The sequence below is a fragment of the Mustela putorius genome, unplaced genomic scaffold, assembly GCF_011764305.1.
Source record: "Mustela putorius furo isolate JIRA1106 unplaced genomic scaffold, ASM1176430v1.1 tig00004039_pilon_pilon_pilon, whole genome shotgun sequence".
Classification (NCBI taxonomy): Eukaryota; Metazoa; Chordata; class Mammalia; order Carnivora; family Mustelidae; genus Mustela; species Mustela putorius.
The window spans coordinates 2472414-2499557 of NW_025422174.1; the positions used below are offsets into that span (position 1 = coordinate 2472414).

At 57.3% G+C, this 27144-nt stretch overlaps 2 protein-coding genes across 9 annotated transcripts in view; one reads left to right on the forward strand and one right to left on the reverse strand.

Annotated features, from left to right (window-relative positions):
- The window catches only part of NSMCE1 (NSE1 homolog, SMC5-SMC6 complex component), a 75010-nt gene extending 73750 nt beyond the window's left edge, over nucleotides 1-1260 (forward strand). For 4 of the 5 annotated variants that reach the window (XM_045072597.1, XM_045072598.1, XM_045072599.1 and 1 more), the window contains 2 exons: nucleotides 532-652; nucleotides 1064-1260. In XM_045072597.1, coding sequence (XP_044928532.1) covers nucleotides 532-652; nucleotides 1064-1143 — 201 coding nt within the window. In that variant the 3' untranslated portion in view covers nucleotides 1144-1260. The remainder of the gene's footprint in view (nucleotides 1-531; nucleotides 653-1063) is intronic. The other variant, XM_045072596.1, reaches the window with a different exon arrangement.
- A 3607-nt stretch (nucleotides 1261-4867) lies between these two features.
- KDM8 (lysine demethylase 8) lies at nucleotides 4868-26832 on the reverse strand. 4 transcript variants are annotated; one of them, XM_004774018.3, is made up of 8 exons: nucleotides 26675-26829; nucleotides 13107-13609; nucleotides 11343-11509; nucleotides 10452-10584; nucleotides 8337-8381; nucleotides 6325-6474; nucleotides 5651-5743; nucleotides 4868-5549 (listed from the first exon to the last, which is right to left on the reverse strand). In XM_004774018.3, exons 2-8 carry the CDS (start codon nucleotides 13590-13592, stop codon nucleotides 5385-5387), a joined length of 1239 nt encoding a protein of 412 aa, XP_004774075.1. In that variant the 5' UTR covers nucleotides 13593-13609; nucleotides 26675-26829; the 3' UTR covers nucleotides 4868-5384. The 4 variants fall into 4 exon arrangements, 3 of the variants coding, with proteins under 3 accessions (XP_004774075.1, XP_012901987.1, XP_012901988.1); XM_013046533.2 differs by lacking the exon at nucleotides 26675-26829 and adding an exon at nucleotides 26442-26635; XM_013046534.2 differs by lacking the exon at nucleotides 6325-6474 and having other exon boundaries at nucleotides 26675-26830.
- Nucleotides 26833-27144: the final 312 nt, after the last annotated feature.

Below are 27144 nucleotides of genomic sequence, written 5' to 3' on the forward strand. Positions count from 1 at the left end.
TAAAGCCTTTGCTCCACCTTTCCAAACGGCCTTCTGGAAGGCTGAAGCCATGTGCTCGGCTCTGCACGCTCGGAGGGCCCTGTGCTCTGGGAGCCCGAGTTCCTGGGGTGGCCTGGCCCGCCGTTCACCAAGTTCTGCCCATTAGAGTTCTGTTTAAGATTTTTATTTGCGAGAGAAAGAACACGGTGGCGGGGAGCGGGCGGGGGCAGAGGGAGAGGGAGAACCAGGCGTCCCACTGAGCAGAAAGCCTGCTGCAGGGCTCCATCCCAGGACGCCTCATGACCTGAGCCACAGGCAGCCGCTTAACCCACCCGGCGCCCCGCTGTTAGAGTTTGGAGTGTCCTCCATCTACATTCTTTAGTAACGATTCTTACACGCCCCTGTGCTGAGGGCTTTGGGGTTCTCCGTGTCCATCTCAGGCCTGGAGGACAAAACTCTGGAGCCTGCTGGACCTTCTCCTCGCCCCTGTGGAAGGGTTGTGAGCTCAGAGGGGTGCACGAGGCTCCATGGCCATCCCCTTGCTGGTTTCAGGGTCAAAGCTGCGAGACGTGTGGGATCCGAATGCACTTACCTTGTGTGGCGAAGTATTTCCAGTCCAATTCCGAGCCGCGCTGCCCCCACTGTAATGACTACTGGCCCCACGAGATACCAGGTTCGTGTCCCTGTGGTGCTCGGGGGCTGCCCCCTGAGGTCTGGGAGGGGCTGGTGGCAGGACCGAGGGGACACCTGGGAATGGGGAGCGCTCAGGGCTCAGGGCTCCGCACGTGCAGGTCTGTGTGAGCAGGACCCGACCCGCCAGGCTGAAGGGTCTTCTGCAGCATGCGGAGGCCTTCCCGCTCGCACACTTCCCAGGGCTCTCAGAACCCAGGGGAGCTCCCAGAGACGAGGCCCCCCCCACCCTGGCAGCCATCCCCGGGTGGGAGGTGACCCCCGCCTTCCTGGTGGCAGCATGGTTGGGGTGGGGATCCGCAGGGAGGGGGCAGGACAGAGCCCTCGGCAGGCGACACGTAGCTGTGGCCATGAGCTGCTGCTCACAGTACCTTCTGGTCTTTTCTGTGCCCAGAAGTCTTCGACCCTGAGAAGGAGCGGGAGGCTGCTACGTCCAGGGCCACCAAGAGGTCCCTCCGGTCCCGGCAACACTAGCTGGTGCACTGTGGGGGGCTGTAGAAGAGCTGGTTTGGGAGAGAAGCGGCGTGTCCAACCCACCTGCTTTGTGTTCACGTGTGAGCAGGTTTGGAATAAAGTCACTAAGGGGTCCTCGCTGCAGCCTCGGTCTGTGGTCACGCGCCCCAGGAGGCTTCCTGTGGCGGCTGGTCCTCTCCTGGGCTTCCGGCTAACGGAGAACCCCTTGGCTTGGGTCCCAGCCGGGCAAGCTGGCCGAGCTCCTCCCGCACAACACCGGCCCGGCGGCTCTGCCTCAGGCCCCCGCTTGGGTCCCCTGTCCCATCAACCCCGGCCCTCCCCAGCCTCCCACAGTCCAGACCCTCTGGCCCAAGATGCAGCTTGCCTGATGGCTGGGGGCTGCTCTCCTCACTGGGTTCCTCCACCCCTGCCTGGTGCCGGGCAGCCCCGCTGTCAGCCGTCCTTCGGCCTAGACGCCTCCACCCCGGCTCTCCCGCACTGAGCCAGCCACAAGCCCTGTCCAAGCGCCCTGCCTCCTCCACCCCCGCGGGCTCTGCTCCTGGCCGCAGCCGGCCCGCTGGATCCGGGCTTTCCCACCGCGGCGATCTGCACCCCCACCCTGTCAATGTGCCGCGCTGCCTGAGACCAAGGACTCCGGGCCAGTGCTGAGGCCCATCTCACCGGCCCCCTGGCCTGGTTCTTGCCCTGCCCCCATGGTGTTTCCTGCTGTTCCGAAAGCGCCTCTGTTCCTGGCCGCTGAGGCTTTGCACGTGTTGTGCCCTCAGCCCGCACACGTTCCCTGGTTTCCCACCATTGGCCTGCGCCCCGGCCGCTCTCTGGATGTCCAGCTTCCAGCCCCCGGTGCCCGATTCCCCACACGTCTCTGCTCAGTGCACCTGCCACACTCCTGACTCCCGCCTCCCTGTCTTCCACCCGGATCAGTCAGCCCAGCCCCGTCCGGCTAGAACAAGGAAGGACCGGCCAGAGCCGGCGGGCCCGGCGGTCACCAGGCCTCCACACCGCTGCCCCTGCCGTATTTTCACAGAGCGGGCCTTGTGCTCACGGTCTCCTGGGAGATCCAGCCACTTTCTTCCCGCTGACCCTCCTTCTGGGCCTCACACACCAACGCCCCGTGTGGGGAGGAAGAGGGCGCGTCTCGTTACCCCGCTCGCCTGCCCCAGCGAACAGCGCCCTCGGCTGCTTACGGCGGTGGGGACGCAACAGTCTGGGGCGTGCGCAAATCGGGGCTTGCCTGGGGCCACCGGGTTATCTCCTAAAGAGAACCAGATGCTCTTATCAGGCAAACGGGGAATGGACTGCGCACCACATGGGCGGGGGTCTCCACCCGTGGTCCGTTCCACAAGCCCAGGGCACAGGGGGTGTCCAGCATCTAGAACGTGATATGGTGCTGGCTGGGGGCAGGCTGGCCCTCCCGGCCTCGGGGGGGTCTCATCGCGCGGCTCCCAGGCTGTGAGGCTGCTTCCAGCTGGAGCTCCCAGCGCAGCCCCCCCAGAGAGCCCACGGGTGCCCCCCGCCTGCGTGGGGAGGTCAGTAGTGTCGGGCGGGCAACGGAAAGCATCCCCACCGGCTTAACCAGAGAAGGGCTTTCTCGGAAGGGTACGGGAAGCCTGCCGAGGGGACAGGAGGGCAGGAAAGTCGGTGGCAAAGGGATGAACCTTGGAGCCGGGGGGCTGGGAGGGCCCTGGGGGTTCCTACGGCCCACTTCCTGCCTGACCAGCCAGGTCTGGCCTTGGGGAGGGGCAGGGTCATACCATGCAGGTCCAGGGCAGTCCTAGCTGTGGCTCCAGAAGCTCTTAGCCCCCGGCCCCTGGGGTCACGGGCCCGCCGGCGTCTCAGTCTCCCTGTGTGGACGCAACGTGAACTTCCCGGGGACTCCTTGACAGCAGCTGACAGACCCTCACACGCGGTTCTGAAGACCGTCTGTGCTCGAGGCTTCTGGGATCGGGCCACTGCCCGCCCCCCTGCCAGCTGTCGTCCCTGCTCTGCTGACGCTCCTGACTTGGTCCTTCGGGGGACTGATGGGACGGGGGACACTGAGGCTGCTCCGCTTCCCGGGCTCATCCCGTCCCTCCTCACAGCAGCTCACAGACCCGTCTCCCTGGTCCACACCCTCGTCCCTCCGCCGCCGGTGCGGCCCGGGCGCCCTGTGCCCGCCCAGCGCCAGCGCCTTCCTGCCCCAGGGCTGCTGCGCCTGCTGCTCCCCCTCAACCCTCGTGGCTGGTTCCGGCTTTGTTACTCCGGCAGATGTTGTCTGTGCTACGTGCCGTCCCCGGTCCCCCCGGTTCGGGTCCCTTCACAGCCCTCGCCGTGCTCTGTACCTTACTGCCCTGTCCCTCCTCTCCGGATGCCAGGGCAGGGCCGCGTCCGGCTCGGGGCCACGTGTGCCTACACCAGCCTGGGCCCCGGGCAGGCCTCTGCAGCCGGGGCGGGGGGGGGACGGTGGCCCCTGCGCGCCCCACCTTGGCTCGGCGAATAGCTGGAGATAACTCGTTTTCCAAGTGGACTCAAGTCCACGCTCCTCCGAGCTGAAGCCAGCCCTGCGGCTCGCCGCGGTTGCTGGTGGCCGTGCGGCCCGGCACGGAGGGCACATGATCTCGGCTTTGCCATCTTCCCACCTGACAAGGGACTGGTAGAGGCGGCCAGGCCTCCCTGTCCCGTGTTAACGTCCGTGTCCTCTTGTGCCCCCAGTGGATGAGAACGGCGGCGCAGAGCCCGAGTGGGGCCACCAGGCGGGAGAGATGGACGGCGGAGGCTGGGTTGGGGGCGGCTGTGAGTGATGCCGGCAGACCCTGAGATACGGCCCATTCCCCTTTGACGGCCAGCGCGCCAGACGCAGGGGCTCCTATCTTATGCCCTGCTGCCTTCAGGGGTGTTACTATGTGGTATAAATTCTTCATCTGAAAAATTAGGCAAGAAACTTGCATATATAACGGCCGAGAACGGAACAAGCAGTCTCCGCAGAGAGCCCAGCCTTTCGCTTCCCAAAGAGCTGGCCTTTGCCCCTGTCCCCAGAGCCCCCGCCGCGCCCTGACCTCACCCCGCATCAGCTCCACCGTCTCCCCGCAGGTGTCGGACTCCCCCTCGTCTGCCAACAGCCCGCCTACTGCACGCACGGACAGTCCCCTGCTCCAGCACGGACAGTCCCCTGCTCCAAACCGTGTGAGGAAGTTCCGAGGCCTGGGCCTGCCTGTGGAGGACGCGGGCGCCTAGACTTCAGCCTCCCGCTGATGCTTCCCGGCCTGCTCGTGGTTACCCAGGGGTGCACGTGCCAGCCAGGCCCCGATCGCACCTCCCCGGTTCCCAGCCTGCCAGAATCTTCCCTGGGACCTCGGAGACTGTGGGCGCTGGCGCTGCGGGGACGTGGAGCTGACCTTGGCAGGGGCACCCGCTCCCCTGGGCGAAGGCTTTGTCTGCGAGGGGGGAATGAATGAGACTGATGGGCAGGAGGGGGCCCTGGGGGCCACGGAGGAGGGTTTCATGACGTGGGGACTGGCTGCCGGCAGGGGGCGCAGTTGAAAATGCAGGCTAGGAGATGGCCACGGCCGTGGGTCAGGCCGTGGGTCAGGCCGTGGGTCAGGCCGGGCGCACACAGGGACAACCGAAACCTCCCCAGACTCCCCGCCACCACGGCCAGCAGGGCTGGGCTGAGCCCTGACCGGGCCCGGCGCCCCCTCAAGAGTCTGTGGGCTGGGGCTGTCCTGTCAGGCCAAACATGACAAACAAGTTGGTGGCAAGCACGGTAATTATTAAGCTCAGACAGCAGCTAATGCTCACGGACCCGCCTGGGCTCTGTCGGTGCACCGTCTCTCGAACTCTCCGTGGCAGGTGCTCGAGCTGCCCTATTTTCCACATGGAGACGCACGGTGAAGTACCCCAACTCTTCCACAGCAGGGAAGCTGGGGGCGGGGTCTCAGTCCAGGCAGCTGACCCCAGAGCCCACCCTCTATAGCTGTGCACACAGCCAGCCCGTGGCCCCAGCACCTCAGGCTGCATGATGCCCAGGGTGTCCAGGTGGAGTGTTGGCCTGGAACGTCCTTCTGGGGTCTCGCCCCCCGGCCTCTGCTGCACGCTGGCCTGGAGCCTGCGCCTCGCCACGCCCTCACCCTGTGTCTGTCCAGTGCCCAGAGGGGTCTCCAGTGAAGGCTCCGGCACAGGCCGGGTCTGGCTGGTCTGTAGATGCCGGGAGCCAGCGCCGGACCAGGGGTAGAGCGGGGAATGTGTCTCAGATCCTCGGACCCTGGCTACGACCACCAGAAGCTGACCGAGAAGCTCAAGTCCAGAGCCCGCACGTAATGCCAGTACCGAACCGGGATAAACAGGACCTCTCCGGGAGACAGGACGCAGGACAGGAACGGGGCCTCGGCAAACCTGGGAAACCTTTCCAGGTCGGGATTCTCCACGTCAACCTGAAGAAAACCCGACCTGTCACCTGCCTGGTCTCCGGGGAGGGGCAGGTGGGGGGCGGGGAGGACCTGCAGCGACACACGTGGAGCCTCCGAGCACCCACCTGGCTCGTGTTATGAAGAAGGTGCGTCTCGTGCGGGTATAAAGCCTCTGACTCCTGTGGGGAATACAGCCGGATGTACTTCCTGCCGATCACCTGGGGAGACAGTCACTGGTCACTGCTGCTGCCCTGAGTGTCACAGCTGCCCCCCCACTGACCACAGGCCCCTGAACACACCAGCCTCCTACACCTGTGCCCTTCCACGCGCTGTTCCCTGCACCCAGACTGCCCCACCCCTGCCCCTGTTCCAGGCCAGCCATAGGTTTAGCCTCCAAATATATTACGGATCAATAACCAGGGAGGCTAGCCGAGCAGCCCAAGGTCACCGAGCTGACAGGTGACAGGGCTGGCGTTCACGCCAAGCAGTGGGTCTGGGGCCCCAGCTCTCAGCCATTCTAGTGCCTCCGGGCTAGAAAAATGTGACCGTGAGGGCACTTGCTCTGTCCCGATAGGGCTCCCCGGCCCTGCTCTGCCCGATCCCAGGGGCTGTTGGTCCCAGAACCACACCTGGAAGCAGCCCCCGCCGGAGGGAGGGCCCCACCGGGAGCCTGGCACCCCCTCTCTGTTTTCACTTTTGTCTACACTGGTCTCTGGTGTTTAAACATGGATAACGGGACCAGGCCACGCAGGGCCGGGCCGGGGGAGACCCCAGGCCGACGCTCTGGAGCAACTCCCACCTGGACCAGGAAGTTCTGCTGAGGGTCCTGATGAAGGGGGGACACCGTTCCCCGGGGACCAAACCAGGCGTTAATGGTGATCTGGTCCTCCTCCCCGTCGCCCAGGCAGCAGTAGTCGGGAATACTGATGTCCCGCTTCAGCTCCGGGATCTGGGGGGTCAGAGCACACGTGGGGGCCGAGCCCTGGTCAGGGACGCACCAGCCCCGAAGTCAACGGACCATCTCACGGGACACACACTGCCCCTTCACGTGACAAGAGGACCGCGTCTGCCTGTTACTTTGGGGAAACTCCAAAACCAACTGGAACGCAAACACACGGGGGCACCCGCCTGGCTCAGTCGGTTGAGCCTCTGACTCTTGCTTTCGGCGCGGGCTGTGGTCTCAGGAGATCGGGCCGCGCTGGGCTCTCCGCCCGTCCGTCTCCCTCCGCTCCTCCCCCTACGCGAGCTCATTCTCTCTCTCAAATAAACACCATTTTTTATAAAAGAAAGAGAAATCAATATATAATCCTTAGGAAGGACTTGTAGATAATTGTATTTCCAGATTTGCCTCCCTGTCATGTGCGTTTTACCTTCGTTTCTTTTTCGAAAACTTGATAAAACTGTTCTGCTCGCCACGTTCTGCCAAGTGCCACGTTTTTGAAAAATCAAATGAAGGAAAAACCAGAAAGTGGGGTTGCGTATTTATCAAATCTCCGGAAAGGGAGATTTTTCCAAAATGGACTAAGGAGAAAGCAGTCACCCCGTGTGCATTTTGAACACGTTGACGAATACAAAGGCCAACACAGGGAGAAACTCCCGCACTGCCGTCCGTAATCATCAAAGAGCAAAACCCAGACACTACACAGAAGTTGTTCGATACAAGGCGGACCGCCGTCCCCGACCCGCCGACGAGAGGGGCTTTCAGGCAGTGTGGAATCCGCTCAGGCAGCCCCTGGGGTCCCACCACCCCCTCGTGAGCGCCCCTCCTCACGGGGCACCAGGGTGGGGCTGGGACCGAGCCGCATCCTCCCGGGGCGCCGAGGGACGCTCCCTTCTTCAGGCGGACCGTGAGGGAGGAGCCGGCACAGGACTTCTGTCTGCCTCCGGGCTCCCTCCCTCACCGCCACCCGGCTCTCCTGATGGATCTCCGCACAATGCCTCCTCTTCCTCGGACCCTCCGGCTCCGAAACCTAACTGTGGGGCTCCCTGGTGCCTTGCAGATAAATCCGAGGTCTTGGTCCGGCCTTCAGGGCTCGCCCACGTGGAGGCCCAGCCTCCGTCTTCGCCTTCGCGCTCTGCTCTTCTGAACGCACCCCCCAGGCCGGCGGACGCACGCGGCACTGTGGGGCCCGCTCCGGATTGCGCCCCTGAGCCTCGCTGCGCAGGGGCCTCTCCCTGCCACGTCCTCCTGCCTCCGGCCTGGGTGCCCCAACTCTTCCTCCACCCCAGCCCGAAACCCCCTCCACGTACAGCCTTCGGCCACCCTGCCCTAAGGGTCTTCAGTCGGGCCAAGCAGGGCTGGGGACCCCGAGGAACCGAACCCGGCCCCTGCCGGGAGTGTGCCGGCCCGGCCGAGGGGAGACGGCCTCGTGGGCAGACAACAGAGACGGGGTAAAAGGACGTGCCGGGGTTCCCCGCCGCCACCCCCGAGAAAACCCACAGTCAAGGACAGCAGCGACCTGCTCTTTCTGGTTCAGGTCAGAGCCTGCCGCCCTCCCCGGGCTGCCTAGGCCCCTTCCTCCGGGTCCGGCCACACGTGCTCCGACTCCTGGCTCTACCGGATGGGCCCCTCCTTCCGTCACCATGGCCTCCCCCTCCCCCCTCCCCGGCCCCACAGGCTTGGGGCCCTGGGGTCAGCACGGCCAGCTTCCTGCTCACCACTGCTGCCCGCCGGTGAGGGGGACGTGGATGCCACCCCCGTCGGTGGCCCACGAGGCTGCTAGAGCCTTTCCTGCCGTCCGGGCTTGAAGCCCAGACAGGGAGCTGGGAGATGTCGGGGCCGAGGGCAGCGGAGCGTGGGCTCAGCCTTACCTGGTCAAAGAGCTGGTGCTGCGCGAGGTACCCGACGTCGCTCGACTGATCCGCAGGAGGAAACCGGGAGGGACACGGAAAAAGCCTGGTGAGTCGTAAGCAGCAGCCTCGGGGGCTGCTGTCCCGCCGGCTCCTGGGGCCGGCGCACCCCAGCCGCGGGCCACCAGCTGGCCACAGCCCTCCGCCGCGTCCTGTCCCCACTGGGCCCCCTCTGTGCCCCTCGCAGGCAGGGCTGGGCCTTGGGGAGGCTCGGGATCTGGGGCCGCCTCTGTAGGGACGGGCCCCGGGCTCTGCTGCCTTCTCCCCGCTGAGGATTTCTTTTATAAATAAAAATGGAATCATATCCTATTATTACTTTGAAATGTTTTCTCCACTTAACGACGACCCCACGAGCAGCTGCTCAGGTGAGTCTGGATTTTATTCTGACAAACACTTCGCAGGCGGGACGTGTCGTTAATCCCAGCTCCCCGGTGCCGGGCGGTCAGGTTCCTTAGCCTTTCCGCCAACAGCCCAACATTCTGGTCCTGGTGCTTGTATGTCCTCCCCAAAATAGAACAACTGAGTCAAGGACTGTGTGTATTTTAAATTCTAATACGTCTGCCCACTTATTTTCCCAAAATTAACCACGGACTGTCTTCCCAGCACAACTGAGTAGCCACTTCCCGGCCGCACTCCAGGAGACGAGCGTTCTGTGAACATCCCACCATGAGACGGGCGCAGAGATCGCTGCCTTACACACCGGGCCCCACAAGGCCCTCTCGGGGGGTGGGTGGGCTCTGGCAGGGTCACCGAGGCTGGCCCGGCTCCCCCCAGCCGCAGCCAGAGCGCAGCCGGCCCGGGTCTCGGGGGCTCAGAGGCTCCCATCACGCGAGGCCCCGCTCTAGACCCCTCGAGACCCCGGGCTCCACCCTCTCCCTCACTCCCTCCTCCTGACGACTCCAAAAGTCACAACAAAGCCAGACCCAGGCCTCCCGGGTGGGCAGGGCCCATCTGTGGGATCTCTGCTCTCACGGAGATTCTGGCCCAAAGACGAGGTCAGGTTCGCTGGGCGCCGACCAGGCCGCACTCAGGGCTTTCTGGGTTACTCTTCCGTGTTTCAGACCGTCAGCCAGCGTGGCCACCCCCGGGGACGCTGGCACTGCAGCAGACCCATGATGAACCTGAATCTGAACTCTCCAGGGGCTGGGGCTGGGGCTGCCTCGGGTGTGGGTTGCGGGAAGTGTGGGGAACAATCACAGGCCGTGGATTCGGAATTCCCCGACCTCGGGAAGGACTCGGCTCTCTGGGCCAGGAGGGGTGGCCGCGGCCCCGGAGGCTGGGTGGACACCCAGGTCTGTGTGCCGCGTGTGGGCTTCCCCCCTAAGCCCAGAGGAACGGTTCGGGAGCTCCAGGGCACAAGAGCTATGTTCCCAGCCACCCGGGCCTCAGGGAGGGGAGGCCACGCCGGCCCTCACTGGGAACAACGTCATACGATAACACAATAGACCTGCTTTTGGAAATCGTCAGGCAGTTCCTCAAAATGGTCACAGAGTCACGTGTGACTCAGCAGTTCCGCATCTGGGACACACCCGAGAGGATCGAAAACAGACGAGGGCACAGAACCTGGACGGGAACGTGCCCAGTGGCGAGTTTCACACCAGCCAGTGCAGGCCACCGGAACGGCCACCAGCTGGCGATCGAGTGTGGTGTGTCCGCAGCCCGGGACAGCCACGGCAGGGAACCCTAAGAGTGCGGAGCTGACAGCGGCCAGACACAGAAGGCTGTCCAAGTCCGCTTCTACGCCAAGTCTAGCACTGGGAAATCCACGGAAACACAGGCAGGTTAGCGGTTGTCTGCGGAGCGGGGAGGGCGGAAGAGGAAGTGACGCTCATGGCCACACCATCTCTTGGGGGAGTGATGAGAATGTTCTGGAATTCGTGGCGATGGTTGTAAAATCTTATAAAGACAATTAAAAAAAAACAAACAAACAACAAACCACCACTGAATTGTACCGGGGGGAAAGGACCTGAAATGAGTCAGCGTGCGGCTCTGGCCCCCCACCAGCCCCTCCAAATCCTCGTCCTGCAGCGCCGGGACACCTGGGCAGCGCTGCGGCGAGGAGGCACGACGGCGTACCTCATCCCGGAGGTATTTGCTGATGAACTCGTTGACCGTCATGAGAGTCTGCGACCAGTCTTCGTCCGTGTACCTGGAACCGACTTCCACTGGAACAGTTCGACAGCCGGCAATTTCCTGGAGATACTCCAGACTAGGAGACAGATATGTGTGGCTTTGCCTAAGACCTGCTGGGCACGTGGCCATGCTGGCCGCCTCTGGTGTCCACCCTACAGGGAGAGACTGCGGTGACCCCCTCTTCACAGGCGGGGGGCACTCGGGCACCAACACGTGGGGTGACGTGCCCACCAGCGCCAGGGGGCTTTGCAGAGAGATCTGGGGAGGCTGGTTTACCAAGGTTCTTGCTGGGCGGTTCTACCGCCCTGCTGGCCCACAGCCCCCTAGTTCTCTCTCTGCTTCCCCGGTCTCTGAGCCGAGAGACCTCTGAGCAAACAGCAGACAGCACGGCGGGGACGCTGGCGTCTGAGCTGGGGGGGGCCTGGCCCTGCCCGTCACCGGCCGGGGACCTCCAGGAAGTTATTTATTCACCGTGCCTGTAAGCTGGGGTGGTGGCCGTGCCTGTCCCCCACGACGGGAACCAGGGAAGACAGAGAGAAAACACGGCGCGTGCCCACCGGGTGGCTGGTCCGTGGTAAAACTCATCATGAACATTTGAGCCCACAACTCTTCACAGAGCCGTGGGGGGAACTACTTCCTCCAGGACCCACGGGAGACAGCGGACCCGATCCGCCCCCCTCGGAAACCCCGGCTCCTTCTCGCAGCCGTAGCACGCCGGCCACTGCCCAGTGGATGGTCGGGACCTGCATGTGAGGCTGCACGTCCCTCGGACGCAGGGAGGCACGCAGGAGTCTCCGGGTGCAGTGGGCGCTGCCGACGGGCAGAGCCACTCACCTCCACTTGGTCATGCACGGCCACTGGTCCACCACGCCTTCCAGGATCACGGGCCTCCCGGGAGCCAGAAACTGCTTCCTGAACTGCTGGAGGGACGGACAGCGAAGCCGGGGCACCGGTCTCTCGGACGCCACATCTGGAACCGAAACCCCAGTGTTCCTCGCTTTCTGTTTAAAATCCAAACACAGTGGAAACAAGCGCAGAGACGTTAACGCTACAGGCGCTGGACATCCACGTCCCCAGCGGGATAGCTTCCCTGTCACTGAGGACAGCAGCATCGGGGGTGGGCACGGTCCCTGCGCCTCCTCCTGCTCATTCTGGCAACACCTAGACTTTTCCCTTGGCCAGCTCAAGTGTCCGTTCGATCAGAAAAGGAACGCACGGCTTTCACTGAATCTCCGCGAGAGGGAAAGTCACCATCCCAAACGCCGTCTGGTGTCCAAGGACCCTTTCCCGTGACCACGTGCTCCTGGCCCAGGTTCCACTGCCCTGGCAGGAACACGCCGAGATGAGTCTAAAGCAGGTCTCTGGCCCGGCGAGGCCGTGGGAGTGGCTGCGCCAGAACTTCCTCAGCCACCGGCCAGCTGGGTGCCCCGAGCAAGTCACTCTCTCCAGCCTCAGTTTCCCCATCTGTCATGTTACTCAGAGAGGAGACCTCCCAGGTGGGGTGCCCAGGATCACCCCGCAGGCCTCCCGTTGGCCTGGTTCTCGGCCTGTACACCCTCGCTTTGGTCGTCACACCTGCCCTTGTCAGTGTGAGCGGCACTGCCTGTGCACCTGTCTCACCACGGGAGACAAGACGCCCGTCTGCAGCCTCCTAGAACCCGGGCTCCAGGACAGTGGGCCCTTCTGGAGCGTCCCGTGCCCCTCAGCTGCACACACTGCCCAGCGCTGCCCAGGAGCACCACCTTGGGGACGGGGCCCACCTTCATGCTCCCCAGGACAGACTTGGCATGGGAAAGGGAAGGGCAGGTCCAAGGGCACAGGCAGGTCTGCCCTGCCCCCAGAAAGGTCAACCGACACCATGCCCATGGCCCCCTGGCGTCCTCGGCAGCACCGGGGATCACGGAAAACCTCCTCTGAGGATTTCACAGCCAAAATTGGCTCCCTCCCTGTTCTTGCCTTTTTTTATCCTTTTTAACCCACAGGTGAGGTGGACTGTGTTCCCACACGCCTGCATCACCGACCCATTTCCTCCTGGCGAACACACACGCCCACGGGTCAGGGCTGCACCCAGCGCCGGAGCCTGAATGCCGTCTGCCACCACCCTCGGCTCTGCGCCGTGTTCCTCGTGCCCCCAAATACCAGGAACCACCCACGCCAGGACCTCAAGGGCGGGACCGACCGGCCACGGAACCCGGAGGCAGCTGGAGGCAGCAGCTCGCCTCGATTCGGCAGCCCCGAGAGCGAGGCAGCCCGGAAAGTGGGTGATGCTTCAGCGAGCTGACCGAGAACAGTCTGGAAGGTGTGGGCTACAGCTGTCTGCAGGCTGGCCCCCACGAGCCCTTCGAGCTGCTGCTCTCGGGGACCACAGAGCTTCCCCTCCGTCTCTCCTGAAATGGCACTGCTTTTGCGAACGTGGGGGGGAAAACCGAGAAAGCAGACCACGCTGTTCCATCTCTAAATCCACAGAGATGCTCTTCCCTGCCAGAGGTCGGCATGCTGCCAGGCCTCGGCCCTGGGGACAGCTGACTCCTCCCTTCTAGAAAAAACCGGGCTGTGGGGGCGCGCAAGGTGTGGCGGGCGACAACCCCACCCGGCTACCTTCGTGCTGGGCTGCTCCTGGGCTGCGCCGGGCCTCTTTCCTGAGCGGAGGTGCGCCTGGAGGACGGCGGCAACCTTCAGGAGGACGTCCCCGTGGATGGCCGCCCCCATCAGCAGCCCCATGTCGCAGACTCTGAGGGCCTCTGCCACCGCGGGGGCGTTCCCGGGCTCATCGCACAGACACGTGGCCTTGAGCAGGCAGCCGAAGGCGTAGACGCGGCGCCAGTCCTTGTGCACGTCCTGCCAGGGGCCCGTGTTGAGCTTCTCCCAGGAGTAGTCCAGGACGGCCTCGCTGGCCTGCAGACACTCGCTCCGGCGGCCCCCGCAGAACAGCTCGGCCGCCTCCCGCAGCAGCCGCGCCACGCCAGGCTCCACCTTCGCCCCGAGCTCCGGCACCAGCTCCTCTTTCGTGGGGGGCAGGAGTGCCCGGAGGGCTTCCCGGAGAGCGCTGGCTCCGGCCAGGGGCTCTCGGTTGTCTTCAGCCATGGGGCCCCTCTGCCAGCCTAGCCTCACGAAGGTGGGGGGGGAGAGAGAACAATTAAGGCAAAACAGCACGTTGCACACCTAAACACGTACATTTGTAGGTTTTCATAAAATCACATGGGTGGGGGGAAGCTTGATCTGTGATGACATCCAGTGGCCAAGGCGTCAAACACTGAGAATTTAAAAATATATATTAAAACGCAACCCACTGAATGGCAGAAGATAGTTGCAAATGACGTACCCGATAAAGGGTTAGTATCCAAAATATATAAGGAACCGACACAACTCAACACTCAAAAAACAAATTATCCAACTACAAAATGGGCAGAAGACACGAACAGTCAGCTCCCCAAAAGAAGACGTCCAGATGGCCAGCAGACACATGGAAAGATGCTCAATAGCCCGCCTCACCGGGGAAAGGCAAATCGGAAACCACAGTGAGATTTCGCCTCCAACCGTGAGAACGGCTAAAATCAACAACCCAAGAAACAGGTGCGGGCGAGGAGGGGGAGAGAGGAACCGTCTCCCAGTCTCATGCTGGTGGGAATGCGAGCTGGTACAGCCACCGGGGAAAAGAATACGGAGGTTCCTCCAAAAATTAGAAATAGAACGACCCTACCACCCAGCAACCGCATTCCTGGGTATCTAACCCCCCAAAATACAAAAAAACACTAATTCAAAGGGATACGTGTACCCTGGGGTTACTGCAGCATTTTTATAACAGGTGAACCATGGAAGCAGCCCACGTGTCCACCGATAGATGAACGGATGAAGATGTGATGTGAGTGTGTGTGTGTGTGTGTGTGTGTGTGTTAGAATATTATTCAACCATAGTTGAAAGACAACTCTCAGATGATCTCACTCCTGTGATATTTAAGAAACAAAACAAACGAGCCGAGAGACAGAGAGAAGCCGAGAAACTCTTGACTCTGGACTCTGAACTCTAGAAAACAAACTGATGGTTCCCAGAGGGGCCCCGAGGGAGGGATGGGTGAAATAGGGGACGGGGATTGAGCAGTGCACGTATCGTGATGAAAAAAATCAATTAATAATTAAATCAAAACGGGATAAAAGGGGCGCCTGGGTGGCTCAAGGGGTTAAGCCGCTGCCTTCGGCTCAGGTCATGATCTCAGGGTCCTGGGATCGAGCCCTGCATCGGGCTCTCTGCTCAGCGGGGAGCCTGCTTCCTCCTCTCTCTCTGCCTGCCTCTCTGCCTACTTGTGATCTCTCTCTATGTCAGATAAATAAATAAAGTCTTAAAATAAATAAATAGGATTAAAAAAAAGTAATAAATTATCTGAAGTCATTTTCCAAAGACAGAGAGGCCGCGCAGACTTCTTCCTTCTAGGTTCCTGCACGCGTCCTTGTGACGGCATCGCACGGGTCGTGGGTCGTGATTCTACAGTGGCCTCCTCGGCTGGGCATAAACTCTACGGGCATGGCCCTCGTCTGTCTGGGGCCACGGCTACATTGTGGACCTGGCACAGGACCAGGCTTGCCTTGGGTGCCAGATAAATGTTTGCTCAGAGAGGATCACATACTGTCCTTGTCTGGAATGCCTCAGACACCCCGCCTCTCTGGCAAACTGCCATCCGACTTTTGAGGTCCATCCTCAACGACCCCGTATGGGAAGCCCGCCAGTGCCCTCTGACAGCATCTTGTGTTGGAGCAGCTCTTGACTTTCTTTAACCGCGCGTCTCCCATATGGACTCCGGATACCAGCCTACATGGCCGTCTCTGCCGTGCTAGCTGGGGGGCTTCTCCAGGGCAGGAACAGGTCTCATTTCCCGGAGTCTGGCTCCCAGCAGGGACTCAGTGAAGACTCCCGAAGGAACGTCTCAACGTCTCAGGGAGAGACGTGGAAATATATAAAACCCACAGAGAAAGGAAAAATATCACAGTTGGTGCCTTCGGTGGCATTACGTGCAGATGGCAGGCCGGCCGAATGCAGACGTGCAGAAGTACAACGCGCGAGGAGGTCGTGCAATCCCTGTCCACCTGCGCTACGACACACGAGGTAAGGCTCACAGCCGTTACGTCCCCATCTCCGTGGAAACCAAGAAACAGGGACCATTGTTCTTTCTGCAGAGACTGCTCTACACTGGGGCTCAATACTCTTTCCGTAGAAGGCCAGAGAGTCCACCTTTCCGGCCTGGCAGGCGGGACAGTCACCGTGTCACTGCCCTGCCCATGCAGCATGTACAGTATGTAAACGGACGGGCATGGCCGCGTTCAAATAAAACTTTATTTACAAAAACGTCCTCGCTTCAAGCTCGCCAGGATCCAGTCCTCGTTCGTCCTGGGCACACAGACGCCATCTCCAGGTCTCCCCGACAATGAGATGGGACCATGCCACCAAGTGGTAGCTAGCGGGAACGTCCGTGACAGAGCCACTCCCAGGGCTGGCCCGCACACCCCTCCTGGAGCGCTCTCCATGCTTTCCCTACCCACCGGCTGGAAGGGCAGGACTCTGAGGCCCAGGGGGATGACAGAGCCGCAGGAGCCACCCCACCAGGCATATGGACCCACACTGGAAGGCCTCCTCAGCCGAAAATGACTTGCATTGTGATCAGCTAGAGTGGAGACAGTTGGCACTTTGCTGTCTCCCACGGGCTGTTCTGGACCAGACAGTTCTTGCCAGGGACCCCGTGTGTCACAGATTGTCCCCGGTTCCTAGATCACACGGCCACTTGCCTTCCTGTTCTTTTCCGAGGGCAGCTTTCCAGCTTTCCTTTCGTCCTGTGGTCCCACTGGGGCCCTCCGGGAAACGCCTTCTTCCTTACGGCAGCCCGGGGGGGCTGGTTTGGTTAACAAAGAACCCTACCTGGCCCACACCAGGCCCGTCACCCAGCATCCCCTGGTGGGTGGTGGAGGCCAGAAAGAAAACTTGCCTGTGACGAAACTGGATTAGGTGCCTCCTATCCAGTGACGGGGAGAGAGCCACAGCTCCCCGGTGGTCCTTGTCTCCTGTTACTACCACCCTTCTCCAACTCCCTCCCCCTGAGCACGGGCAGGACCGACCACCGAGTAGACAGAATAACGGCCTTTGCAAATGCCATCAGGAACAGGGACGTTGAGATGGGAAGGCCATCTTGGATGATATGGTTGGGCCCAACCTAATACAGGAGCTCTTGGAAGAATCTTTCCTGGCTAAAGTCTGAGCCAGAGGGAGAGGGGACTGCAGAAGGGTCAGAGAGACGCAGTGTTGCTGGCTTTGAAGATGGGGGGGGGGGTCAGAAACTGAGGGGTGTGGAAGCCTCTAGAAGCTGGACAAGGCAAGGAAATGGATTCTCCCCTGGAGCTTCCCAAAAAGGAATACTGCCCTGTCGAGTCCTTGATTTTAGCCTTGTCAGTCCGTGTTGAACCTCTAACGCAGAGAACCGTAAGCCACCCAGTCTGAAGTAATTTGTCGTGGCAGCAATAGAAAACCATCGCGACTTGCTTCTAACCAGCAGGTGTGCAAGCTTGGTATGTGGGGCTCCTTTTTTTTTCTTTTGGCCTAAGACGGCAAAGGCGATGGGATGCCCGCTGGCTCAGGATACGGAGACTGTGACTTCTGCGGCTAGCAGACTCTCCCTGCTGCCTTCCCGGCGTGTGTGCGTTGGGGACGCAAGCGGCCATGCTGGAGACACCCACGTGGCAAACGGACGATGGGGCCTAGAGCCAACAGCAAGCTAGGAAGCGAGGCCCTCGGAACTGAATTGTTCTGACAACCACAGGGGTTTAGATCCTTGTCCAGCTGAACCTTCCGATAAGGACGTCGTCCTGACCGACACCATAATCGGAGCCTTTGAGATCCTGACGCAGAGGACCCGTCTACGACACACCCACTCTCGACCCAAAGACACTGATAAATACACATTGTTTTAAGCAACTAAGTTTATGGTGATTTGTTATACAGCAGTAAATAACTAATAAACACCCCGGTCCGGATTTCCCTGACACGCTGGGGCTCAACTGTAACTCACAGAACAGAACGGAAGGAAAAAGCATGGCTTCCTTTAGCGCCGTGCATGAAAGAGTCAGCAGCAGACAGGGAACTGAAGAGGGACAGCCCCAACCCTATCTCTGGGCTCCAGGTTAGCTCATTTCTCCCCAGCTCACGAGTAACAGCAGTAGAATACTGACAGTACTGTGAGATAATCTCACCAAATCTCACACTGGCCCCAGGATGCCGAGAACATACAAAGTACTGGCTATAAGCCCCGGATGCCCTAGGCACTTAATTCTTACAGAAACCCGAAGACAGTATCATCATCCCCACTTCACAGCTAAGGAAGCTAAAGCAGAGAAGTTGAATGACTTAACCAAAGCACTTGGCTGGGAAGAGGGCATGCAGAGATTTCAAACTCTTGGGAGGGCTTCACAGTCCAGCCTTCCGGCATGGCCTTATCCACGACCCGCCCACAAAAATGCATGTGAGCCCATCAGCCGGCCTTGCAGGGTGGCTTCATGGCTCATCCCGGTCAGAGTGACTCAGTATCTTAAGAAGCGACCTCAAGAAGTCTCGAGGATCCAAAAGACCTCAGAGACTTCATATCCTGGCTTCTCACAAAGGTCTATAAAAAAGCCTCCCAGAAGACCACTTATTTGCCTTACTATAAAAATGGTTTCCACTAGGGCCTTATGCACCAGCTTTGTAAACTGGTCTCTTAGTGGCCTTAGAAAAATGGCTTCCCAACTGGTTCCCTGGGATGCAGATTACGGACTTTGCTGACTGACTTCTCAGGGTGACCTTCCCAAACAGAAGCCCTTTGTGAGGCTGAGGGGGGCCTTATAAAGCAAGCCTCTACACGTGGCCTCGAGCACTGCTTCGCAGACAGGCTTCCCAAGGCTTGTGTTCAGTCTCCAGAAATCAGCCTCCTCAGGCAGCCCCTGTGTTGTACTGCAAACCAGCCTTGGAGAGGGCCTCCTGGAGACGGCCACGTCAAATAGCCTTCTGGGAGAGGGCCCGCGTGGGACAGTCTCCTCTTGGCCACATAAAGTAGCTTTAGTAACACTAGCCTCCCTGGGGCGCCTGGCTGGCTCAGTCGGTAGAGTGTGGGACTCTTGATCTCAGGCTTGTGAGTCTGAGCCCCACGCTGGATATAGAGATTACTTAAAAACCATAAAATTAATGGAGGGGGCAAGATGGCGGAGAGGTAGGAGACCCTGTTTCAACCGGTCCCCTGAATTGAGCTACATATCTACCAGTACACTCTGAAAATCCATGAAATCAGCCTAAGATATAAGATTATACACTGCTGGATCTCTGCAGGGGGCAGAAAATCATCAATGGAGAGATACAGTGGAGGGGGAGCACTCGGAGGATAAACAGAACGGGAAGGGGGCCACAAGAAGCCCCATATTATGCTGCCTGTAAGAGACACGTTTGGAACCTAAAGACACATCTAGGCTGAAAGTGAAATAAATAAATAAAATCTTTAAAAAAAGAAAAGAAAAGAAAAAAGAAAACAAGAGCTTTGAATGACACATTGGACCAGATGGACCTCATAGGTAAATACAGAACGTCCCACCTTAAAACAACAGAATACTCCTTCTTCTTGAGCACACATGGAACCTTCTCCAGAAGAGACCACATACTGGGTCACAAATCAGGGCTCAACCGATACCAAAGGACTGAGATTATTCCCTGCATATTCTCAGACCACAATGCTTAGGAACTGGAGGTCAATCACAAGAAAAAGTTTGGAAGGAATTCAAATACATGGAAGCTAAAGACCATCCTGCTCAAGAATGTTCGGGTCAGGGCGCCTGGGTGGCTCAGTGGGTTAAGCCGCTGCCTTCGGCTCAGGTCATGATCTCAGGGTCCTGGGATCGAGTCCCACATCGGGCTCTCTGCTCAGCAGGGAGCCTGCTTCCCTTCCTCTCTCTCTGCCTGCCTCTCTGCCTGCTTGTGATCTCTCTCTCTGTCAAATAAATAAATAAATCTTTAAAAAAAAAAAAAAAAAAAAAAAAAAGAATGTTCGGGTCAAGCAGGAAATCAAAGGAGAACCTAAACGATTCATGGAAAACAATGAGAATGAAGACACTTCAGTCCAAAACCTATAATATATGGCAAAGATGATCCTAAGGGGGACATACATAGCCACTCAAGCCTCACTCAAAAAAAACTGAAAAATCCTGAAAACACCAGCTCTCTTTACACCTTTAAGAACTGGAAAAATCAACAACAAACTAAGCCAACCCCTTATGCAAGAAGGGAAATAATCAAGATGATAGTAGAGATCAATGAGAAACTAGAGCTACAATCGAACATGTCAATGAAACTAGAAGCTGGTTCTTTGAAAGAATTAATAAGATCAATAAACCACTGGCCGAACTAATCCAAAAGAAAAGAGACAGGACCCAAACTAATAAAATTATGAATGAAAGGGGAGAGATCACGACTAAATCAAGGAAACAGAAACAATTATCAGAAATTATTATCAACAGTTTTATGCTGACAAGTTAAGCAACCTAGAAGAAATGGATGCATTCCCGGAAACCTATCAAGACCTATTCAAGACTGAAACAGGAAGAAATTGATAACCTGAAGAGACCAATATCTGTAATGAGACTGAAGCAATGATCAAAAACCTCCCAAAAAACAAGAATCCAGGATTCCCGGGGCAATTCTACAAACATCCAAAGAAGAAATAATACCCATTCTTCTAAAGCTGTTTCAAAAAATAGAAACAGAAGGAAAACTTCCAGACTCTATGAGTAGAGTCAAGATCAAGCCAGCATTACCTTGATCCCCAAACCAGGCAAAGACCCCACCCAAAAGGAGAATTTCAGACCAATATGAATATGGATGCCAAGATTCTCAGCAAGATCCTAATAAGATCCAACAGTACATTAAAAAGATTATCCACCGGGTGCCTGGGTGGCTCAGTGGGTTAAAGCCTCTGTCTTCGGCTCAGGTCATGATCCCCCTGTATCGGGCTCTCTGCTCAGCGGGGAGCCTGCTTCCCTTCCTCTCTCTCTCTGCCTGCCTCTCTGTCTACTTGTGATCTCTGCCTGTCAAATAAATAAATAAAATCTTAAAAAAAAAAAATTATCCACCATGACCAGGTGGGATTTATCCCTGGGCTGCAAGGGTGGTTCAACATTCGCAAATCAATCAATGTGATAGAACAAATCAATAAGAGAAAAGAGAAGAACCACATGGTCCTCTCAATTGATGCAGAAAAAGCATTTGACAAAATTCAGCATCCATTCCTGATTAAAACTCTTCAAGTATAGGGACAGAGGGAACATTCCTCAGCTTCATATACTCCATCTATGAAAAACCCACAGTGAGTATCATCCTCAATGTGGAAAAGCTGACAGCCTTCCCTTTGAAATCAGGAACAAGACAAGGATGCCCACTCTCAGCTCTGTTGTTCAACATAGTATTAGAAGTCCTAGCAACAGCAATCACACAACAAAGAGAAATAAAAGTATTCAGATTGGCAAAGAAGAAGCCAAACTCTCTCTCTTCACAAATGACATGATACTTTATATGGAAAACCCAAAGGACTCCACCCTCAAACTACTAGAACTCACACAGCAATTCAGTAACGTGGCAGGATACAAAATCAATGCACAGAAATCAGTGGCTTTCTTATACACTAACAATGAAAATACAGAAGGGGAAATTAGAAAAGTGATTCCATTTACTATAGCACCAAGAACCATAAGATACCTGGGAATAAACTTAACCAAAGATGTAAATGATCTGTACTCGAGGAACTACAGAACACTCATGAAAGAAACTGAAGAAGACACAAAAAGATGGAAAAGCTTTCTATGCTCACGGATCGGAAGAATAAATTGTTAAAATGTCTATATTGCCTAGGGCAATCTATACTTTCAATGCCATCCCAATAAAAATTCCACTGGCCTTTTTCAAAGTGCTGGAACAAACAATCCTAAAATTTGTATGGAACCAGAAGAGACCCCGAATTGCTAAGGAAATGTTGAAAAAGAAAAACAAAGCTGAAGGCATCACGTTGCCTGACTTCAAGCTTTACTACAAAGCTGGATCACCGAGAAAGCATGGTACTGGCACAAAGACAGACACATAGACCAGTAGAACAGAGTAGAGAGCCCAGAGATGGACCCTCAACTCTATGGTCAAAGAATCTTCGACAAAGCAGGAAAAAATATCTGGTGGAAAAAAGGCAGTCTCTTCAATAAATGGTGCTCGGAAAATTGGACAGCTATGTGTAGAAGAATGAAACTTGACCATTCTCTTACACCATACACAAAGATAAACTCGAAATGGATAAAAGACCTCAACATGAGGCAGGAATCTATCAAAATCCTAGAGGAGAACATAGGCAGTAACTTCTTTGACATCAGCCACAGCAACTTCTTTCAAAGTAGGTCTCCAAAGGCAAAGGAAACAAAAGAGAAAATGAACTTTTGGGACTTTATCAAGACAAAAAGCTTCTGCACAGCAAAGGAAACAGGCAACAAAACAAAGAGGCAACCCACGGAATGGGAGAAGATATTCACAAATGACAGTACAGACAAAGGGCTGGTATCCAAGATCTATAAAGAACTCCTCAAACTCAGTATCAAAACAACAGATAATCATGTAAAAAAAATGGGCAGAAGACATGAACAGACACTTCTCCAAAGAAGACATACAAATGGCTCACAGACACATGAAAAAAATGTTCATCATCACTAGCTACCAGGGAGATTCAAATCAAAACCACGCTGAGTTACCACCTTACACCAATTAGAGTGGTCAAAATTAACAAGACAGGAAACAACGTGTGTTGGAGAAGATGTGGAGAAAGGGGAACCCAATTACACTGTTGGTGGGAATGCAAGTTGGTGCAGCCACACTGGAAAACAGTGTGGAGATTCCTTAAGAAACTGAAAGTAGAGCTACTCTATGACCCTGCAATTGCACTACTGAGTATTTACCCCAAAGATACAGAGGTAGGGAATAGAAGGGCCATCTGTACCCCAATGTTCACAGCAGCAATGGCCACAGTCGCCAAACTGTGGAAAGAGCCAAGATGCCCATCAACAGACGAATGGATAAGGAAGATGTGGCCCATACATACAATGGAGTATGATGCCTCCATCAGAAAGGATGAATACCCAACATTTGTACCAACATGGACGGGGCTGGTGGAGATTATGCCTTGTGTAGTAAGTGAAGAAGAGAAAGTCAGTTATATTGTTTCACTTATTTGTGGAGCACAAGGAATAACATGGAGGACACTAGGAGAAAGAAGGGAAAAGTGAATTGGGGGAAACCGGAGGGGGAGACGAACCATGAGAGACTGTGGACTCTCAAACTGAGGGTTCGGGAGCGGAGGAGGAGAGGGAGTTAGGAGGGCACGTATTGCGTGGAGCACTGGGTGTGGTGCATCAACAACGAATCCTGGAACACTAATACAATTTTAAAATAAATCTTAAAATTGCTTAAAAATCTTAGAAAATAAAAAACAACAACAAAAAAATAACAAACCAAAACCCACTAGCCTCCCAGAAGACCGTCTGTTGGCAGCACGAAGCAGCGATGCACGGGGAGGAAGCAGGCTGGTCGTTATCTGAGCAATTTTGCAGCAATCTTAATCTTACAGCTTCTCAGAACCTTTGCTTTTTATTTTTTTTTTTTTAATTTTTAAAAAAGATTTTACTTATTTGAAAGAGAGACAGAGCGAGAGCGTGAACACAAGCAGGGGAAAGGGAGAGGAAGAAGCAGGCCTCCCGCCAAGCGGGGAGCCGGACATGGGCTGGATCCCAGGACCCTGGGATCAGGATCTGAGCTGACGGCAGAGGCCCAAGGACTGAGCCGCCCAGGTGCCCCCAACCTTTGCCTTTTAAACAGTTGCCATAGCAAACAGCCTCCGGGGGAGGGGCCACGCGGTAGGTACTACATGGGGCAGGCTCTCAAGGGTTTCAGAAAGCGGCTTCCTTACACATCGGGCCGTCATCTGGGGACCAGGTGAAACCCAGGCTTTGTGTTAGTTTTACAAACCAATCGATTTCCCCCGGTGTCTCCGGAAAACCAGGAACCAGGGTATGTTCTACCAAGGAACCCTCCCGTTAGCGCCCATTACCAGGTGGAGTCACAGGAGAAGCGGGCCTGCGCTGGCTGGCCAAGCACCTTCTTGCTGACTGTCTGCACCTGACAGAGCAGGTGGCCGCACGTGGGCTGCACGCAGGGGCCTGCACCCAACCAGCCGCTCGCTCTGGCCCTCCACTGAAGAGGAAGGTCCGTTACAGGCTACATGAAACTCCTTTCTAAGTGGCCTCAAGTCCTGGCTTTACAAATCAGCCTGCTAGCACCCCCATGTACTGGTCTGGCAAAAAAAAAAAAGAGGGGGGGCGCTTCTTGGTATTTCTATTCATCAGCCAGAGTCGCCTTGAGACCCGGCCTTATCGACTGGCTTCCCAGAGTTCCTCACTGAACTGCCTTTTATAAAAGGTCATACTCAATAGCTTTCCAGAGGAGGGAATAAAAAATAAACGGCGCGCAAGTCCTTCCGAGCGGCGCTGCAGACCGGTCTTCCGGTCGGACTCCCAGGGTTCCACAGGAAATGAAAAGGCCTAAGCAGAGATGGGAGAAACGGCCGTCCGGAGGTCAGTGATGGTAAGTTAACTATACAATATTTCTAACAAACCAGGAGGCTATATAGAAGACCCTGTCGCCACCCCCTTTTGGGGGCGGGGGCTTGGGATCCATTTTTCTCTTGTAAAATTTTGTATTCTTAGCATTTCCTCCAATGTTGTTTTTCATTGCTTGGAGCTCTCATTTGTGTAAGCGAGAATTTCATTTTACACAAGCTACGTACCCGGATGGCTGTTAGTAGCTTTCTTTCATACATATGTACATTTCAGTATTTCTTATCTAAATAGTTAATAGTTAGGACTGAACAAATCAGAAGTTAGGGTCATTCCAGGCCAACTGAGACCACTGGTCACCCTCATCCTGAAAAAGCCTGAGGGGCCCTGTATCACCACATTCAAGTCGGTCTCCTAGAACTCCACGGTATCCGCCTAGAGACCTTTTGTTGGTCACAGAAGCCTTTTTGGGGGGGGAAGGAAGTGACGGTGCAGGTTGTCAGATCAAGTGCTCTTGTGCCCTGACTTTAAAAAAAAAATTTTTTTTTTAAATTTATTTATTTGACAAGGAAAGAGACACAAGCAGGAGGAGTGGGAAAGGGAGAAGCAGGCTCCCCACTGAGCAGAGAGCCTGATGTGGGGCTCAATCCCAGGACCCCGGGATCATGACCTGAGCCAAAGGTAGACACTCAACGGCTGAGCCACCCAGGCACCCTGCCCTGACTTTTTAAACTGACCTTTCAGAGCACCAATGTACTAGCGTTGTGAGAGGGGACAGCTTTCAGGGGAAGGTAGGTACAGCCTGCAGAGAATAGCTTCTCAGTGGACTGTGTCTTGGCATCAACAGGGCCTTTTTATTGATGCACAAAAGGCTAATCTTGGCATGGGGCTCCCATAAAGGCTACAGAAACTAACCTCTCTGAGTGGCTTCGATCCGGGCTTTGTAAATCAACCTAATGCTGACTTCAAGAAAAGCTTCCTATTGGTGGTATTAAACACAAAGGAGGGGCACCTGCGTGGCTCAGCTGTTAAGCATCTGCCTTCGGCTCAGGTGGTCCTGGGATGGAGCCCTGCATGGGGCTCACTGCTCCACAGGAAGCCTGCTTCTCCCTCTCCCACTCCCCCTGCTTGGGCTCCCTCTCTCGCTGTGTCTCTGTCAAATAAATGAATAAAATCTTTAAAGACACACGCGTGCACGCACACACACACACACGCACAAAGAGGAGCCAAGTATAGGCTATTTAAGACAGCCTGCACGGACTCTGGTCCTGACTTCCTAAATTCACCACCCACCCAGCGCACATTAGGGAAGAAAACTAGTGTTTCCTTAGTGAACAGCCCAAGTGGGTTCTGGGGTTTACAAAAGAAAGCCTGCTAGGAACCCACCATCGTCATCCTAGAATTCTCTTATCTTTAACAACCTAAGGCAGCTCCCAGGATAGTCTTTAAACTGGTTGGAAGAAATGGTTTAAGAATTTCACCGGGAAGGGCGCCTGGGGGGCTCGGTGGGTGAAGGCCTCTGCCTTCGGCTCAGGTCATGATCTCAGGGTCCTGGGATCGAGCCCCGCATCGGGCTCTCTGCTCAGCGGGGAGCCTGCTCCCCCCACCTCTCTCTCTCTGCTGACTCTCTGCCTACTTGTGATCTGTCAAATAAATAAATAAAATCTTAAAATTAATTAAAAAAAAAAGAATCTCAGCAGGATTCGCAGAAGGGGTCAGGTGGGCCTCATCCAACTGCTGCACTCCCCGCCCCAAGGGCCCCCACCAAGGTCTCGGGCTGCCCCAAGAGCGGCAGGCTGGTCACGCGAAGCCTGGCCCGGGTGCCCTCCGGGACAGAACCCCCGAACCAGCCTTCTGGGAACAGTCTGCGCCGTTCGTGTTGAAATCTCTGCAGCTTTCCTGCGGCTCTGCTCCCCGCAAGCGCTTCCTAGGGAGGCCTGGGGACGCCTTATTCCCCGCGCAAGAGTCCGTCCGGCACCCTGCGGGCCGCGCCGTCCCGGGTCTCCCCGGCACCCGCCCCCCCGCCGACCCCGGGGCTGCCGAGCGCTCCGCGGGACCCCACCGCGGGGGCGGGGGGCTACCGCGCAGGCGCCCTAGGGCGGCACCCCTGGGAGGCGGGGAGCGGAGAACCGCGCAGGCCCACACCGCCTACGCGGGCTTCACGCATGCGCCACACCGACACGACAGGCGTCAGTCGAGCGGGCTCGTGGCCGACACGCCGGCAGGGGCTCGGAGGCGCGCTCAGGCCGCATGCGCCCTCCGTTCTCACCGCCCCACGCACACCCGTTTGGCTACCTTGGAGAGCGGCCACGGGTCGTTCCAGAGCGCACGCGCCAGGCCGTCCGGCTCGGTCTCTCGCGCGCAGGGCCGCCGCGGGCTTTCCAAGGCGCACGCGCGACGCCGTCTCTCTCTCTCTCTCTCTCTCTGCCCCCCGCCCCCGCCCCGGTTTCCGCACAGCGCCTGCGCGGTCCCCTCCTCCGGTTCTGCAGAACCGGAGCCGCCCGTCCTCTGCAGTCGCTCCGACTCACCGGTTCCGAGGGCGGGTGGTGTGCGGCCGCCCAGAGGCCGGCGACGCCGTGTTCCGTCCCGTCGGAGCACTCCGGCCGCCTCCTCCGGGCCGCCAGGCTTGCCGCCGCATCGATGCCTCGGGGCTCACCGTACCGGCGCGGAGCGCTAGCCGAGCGCCGAGCGATCGATGCGGCGGCCCCGCCCCGCCCCGCCCCGCGGCCGCAGACCGGCCGGCTGGAGGCGTTTCCCTCCGGTTCTCCTCCCCCCGGGGGACCCCGGCGACTTCCCCCGCCCTGAGGGCTCCGTGGGCTTGTCGGCGTCGCACCCACCGTTTCATCCGGACCGTCCTGTTCAGACGATCCTTTCCCCCCGGTTTACAGAGAGGCCAGCAAATGCCCAGCGGAATGAAGGGGCCAAATCCTTGTGTTTGGGGAAAGTCACAGATCCGAAATGGGACCCCCCACGTGCTGCGTCCACCGCCCGTGCGTGT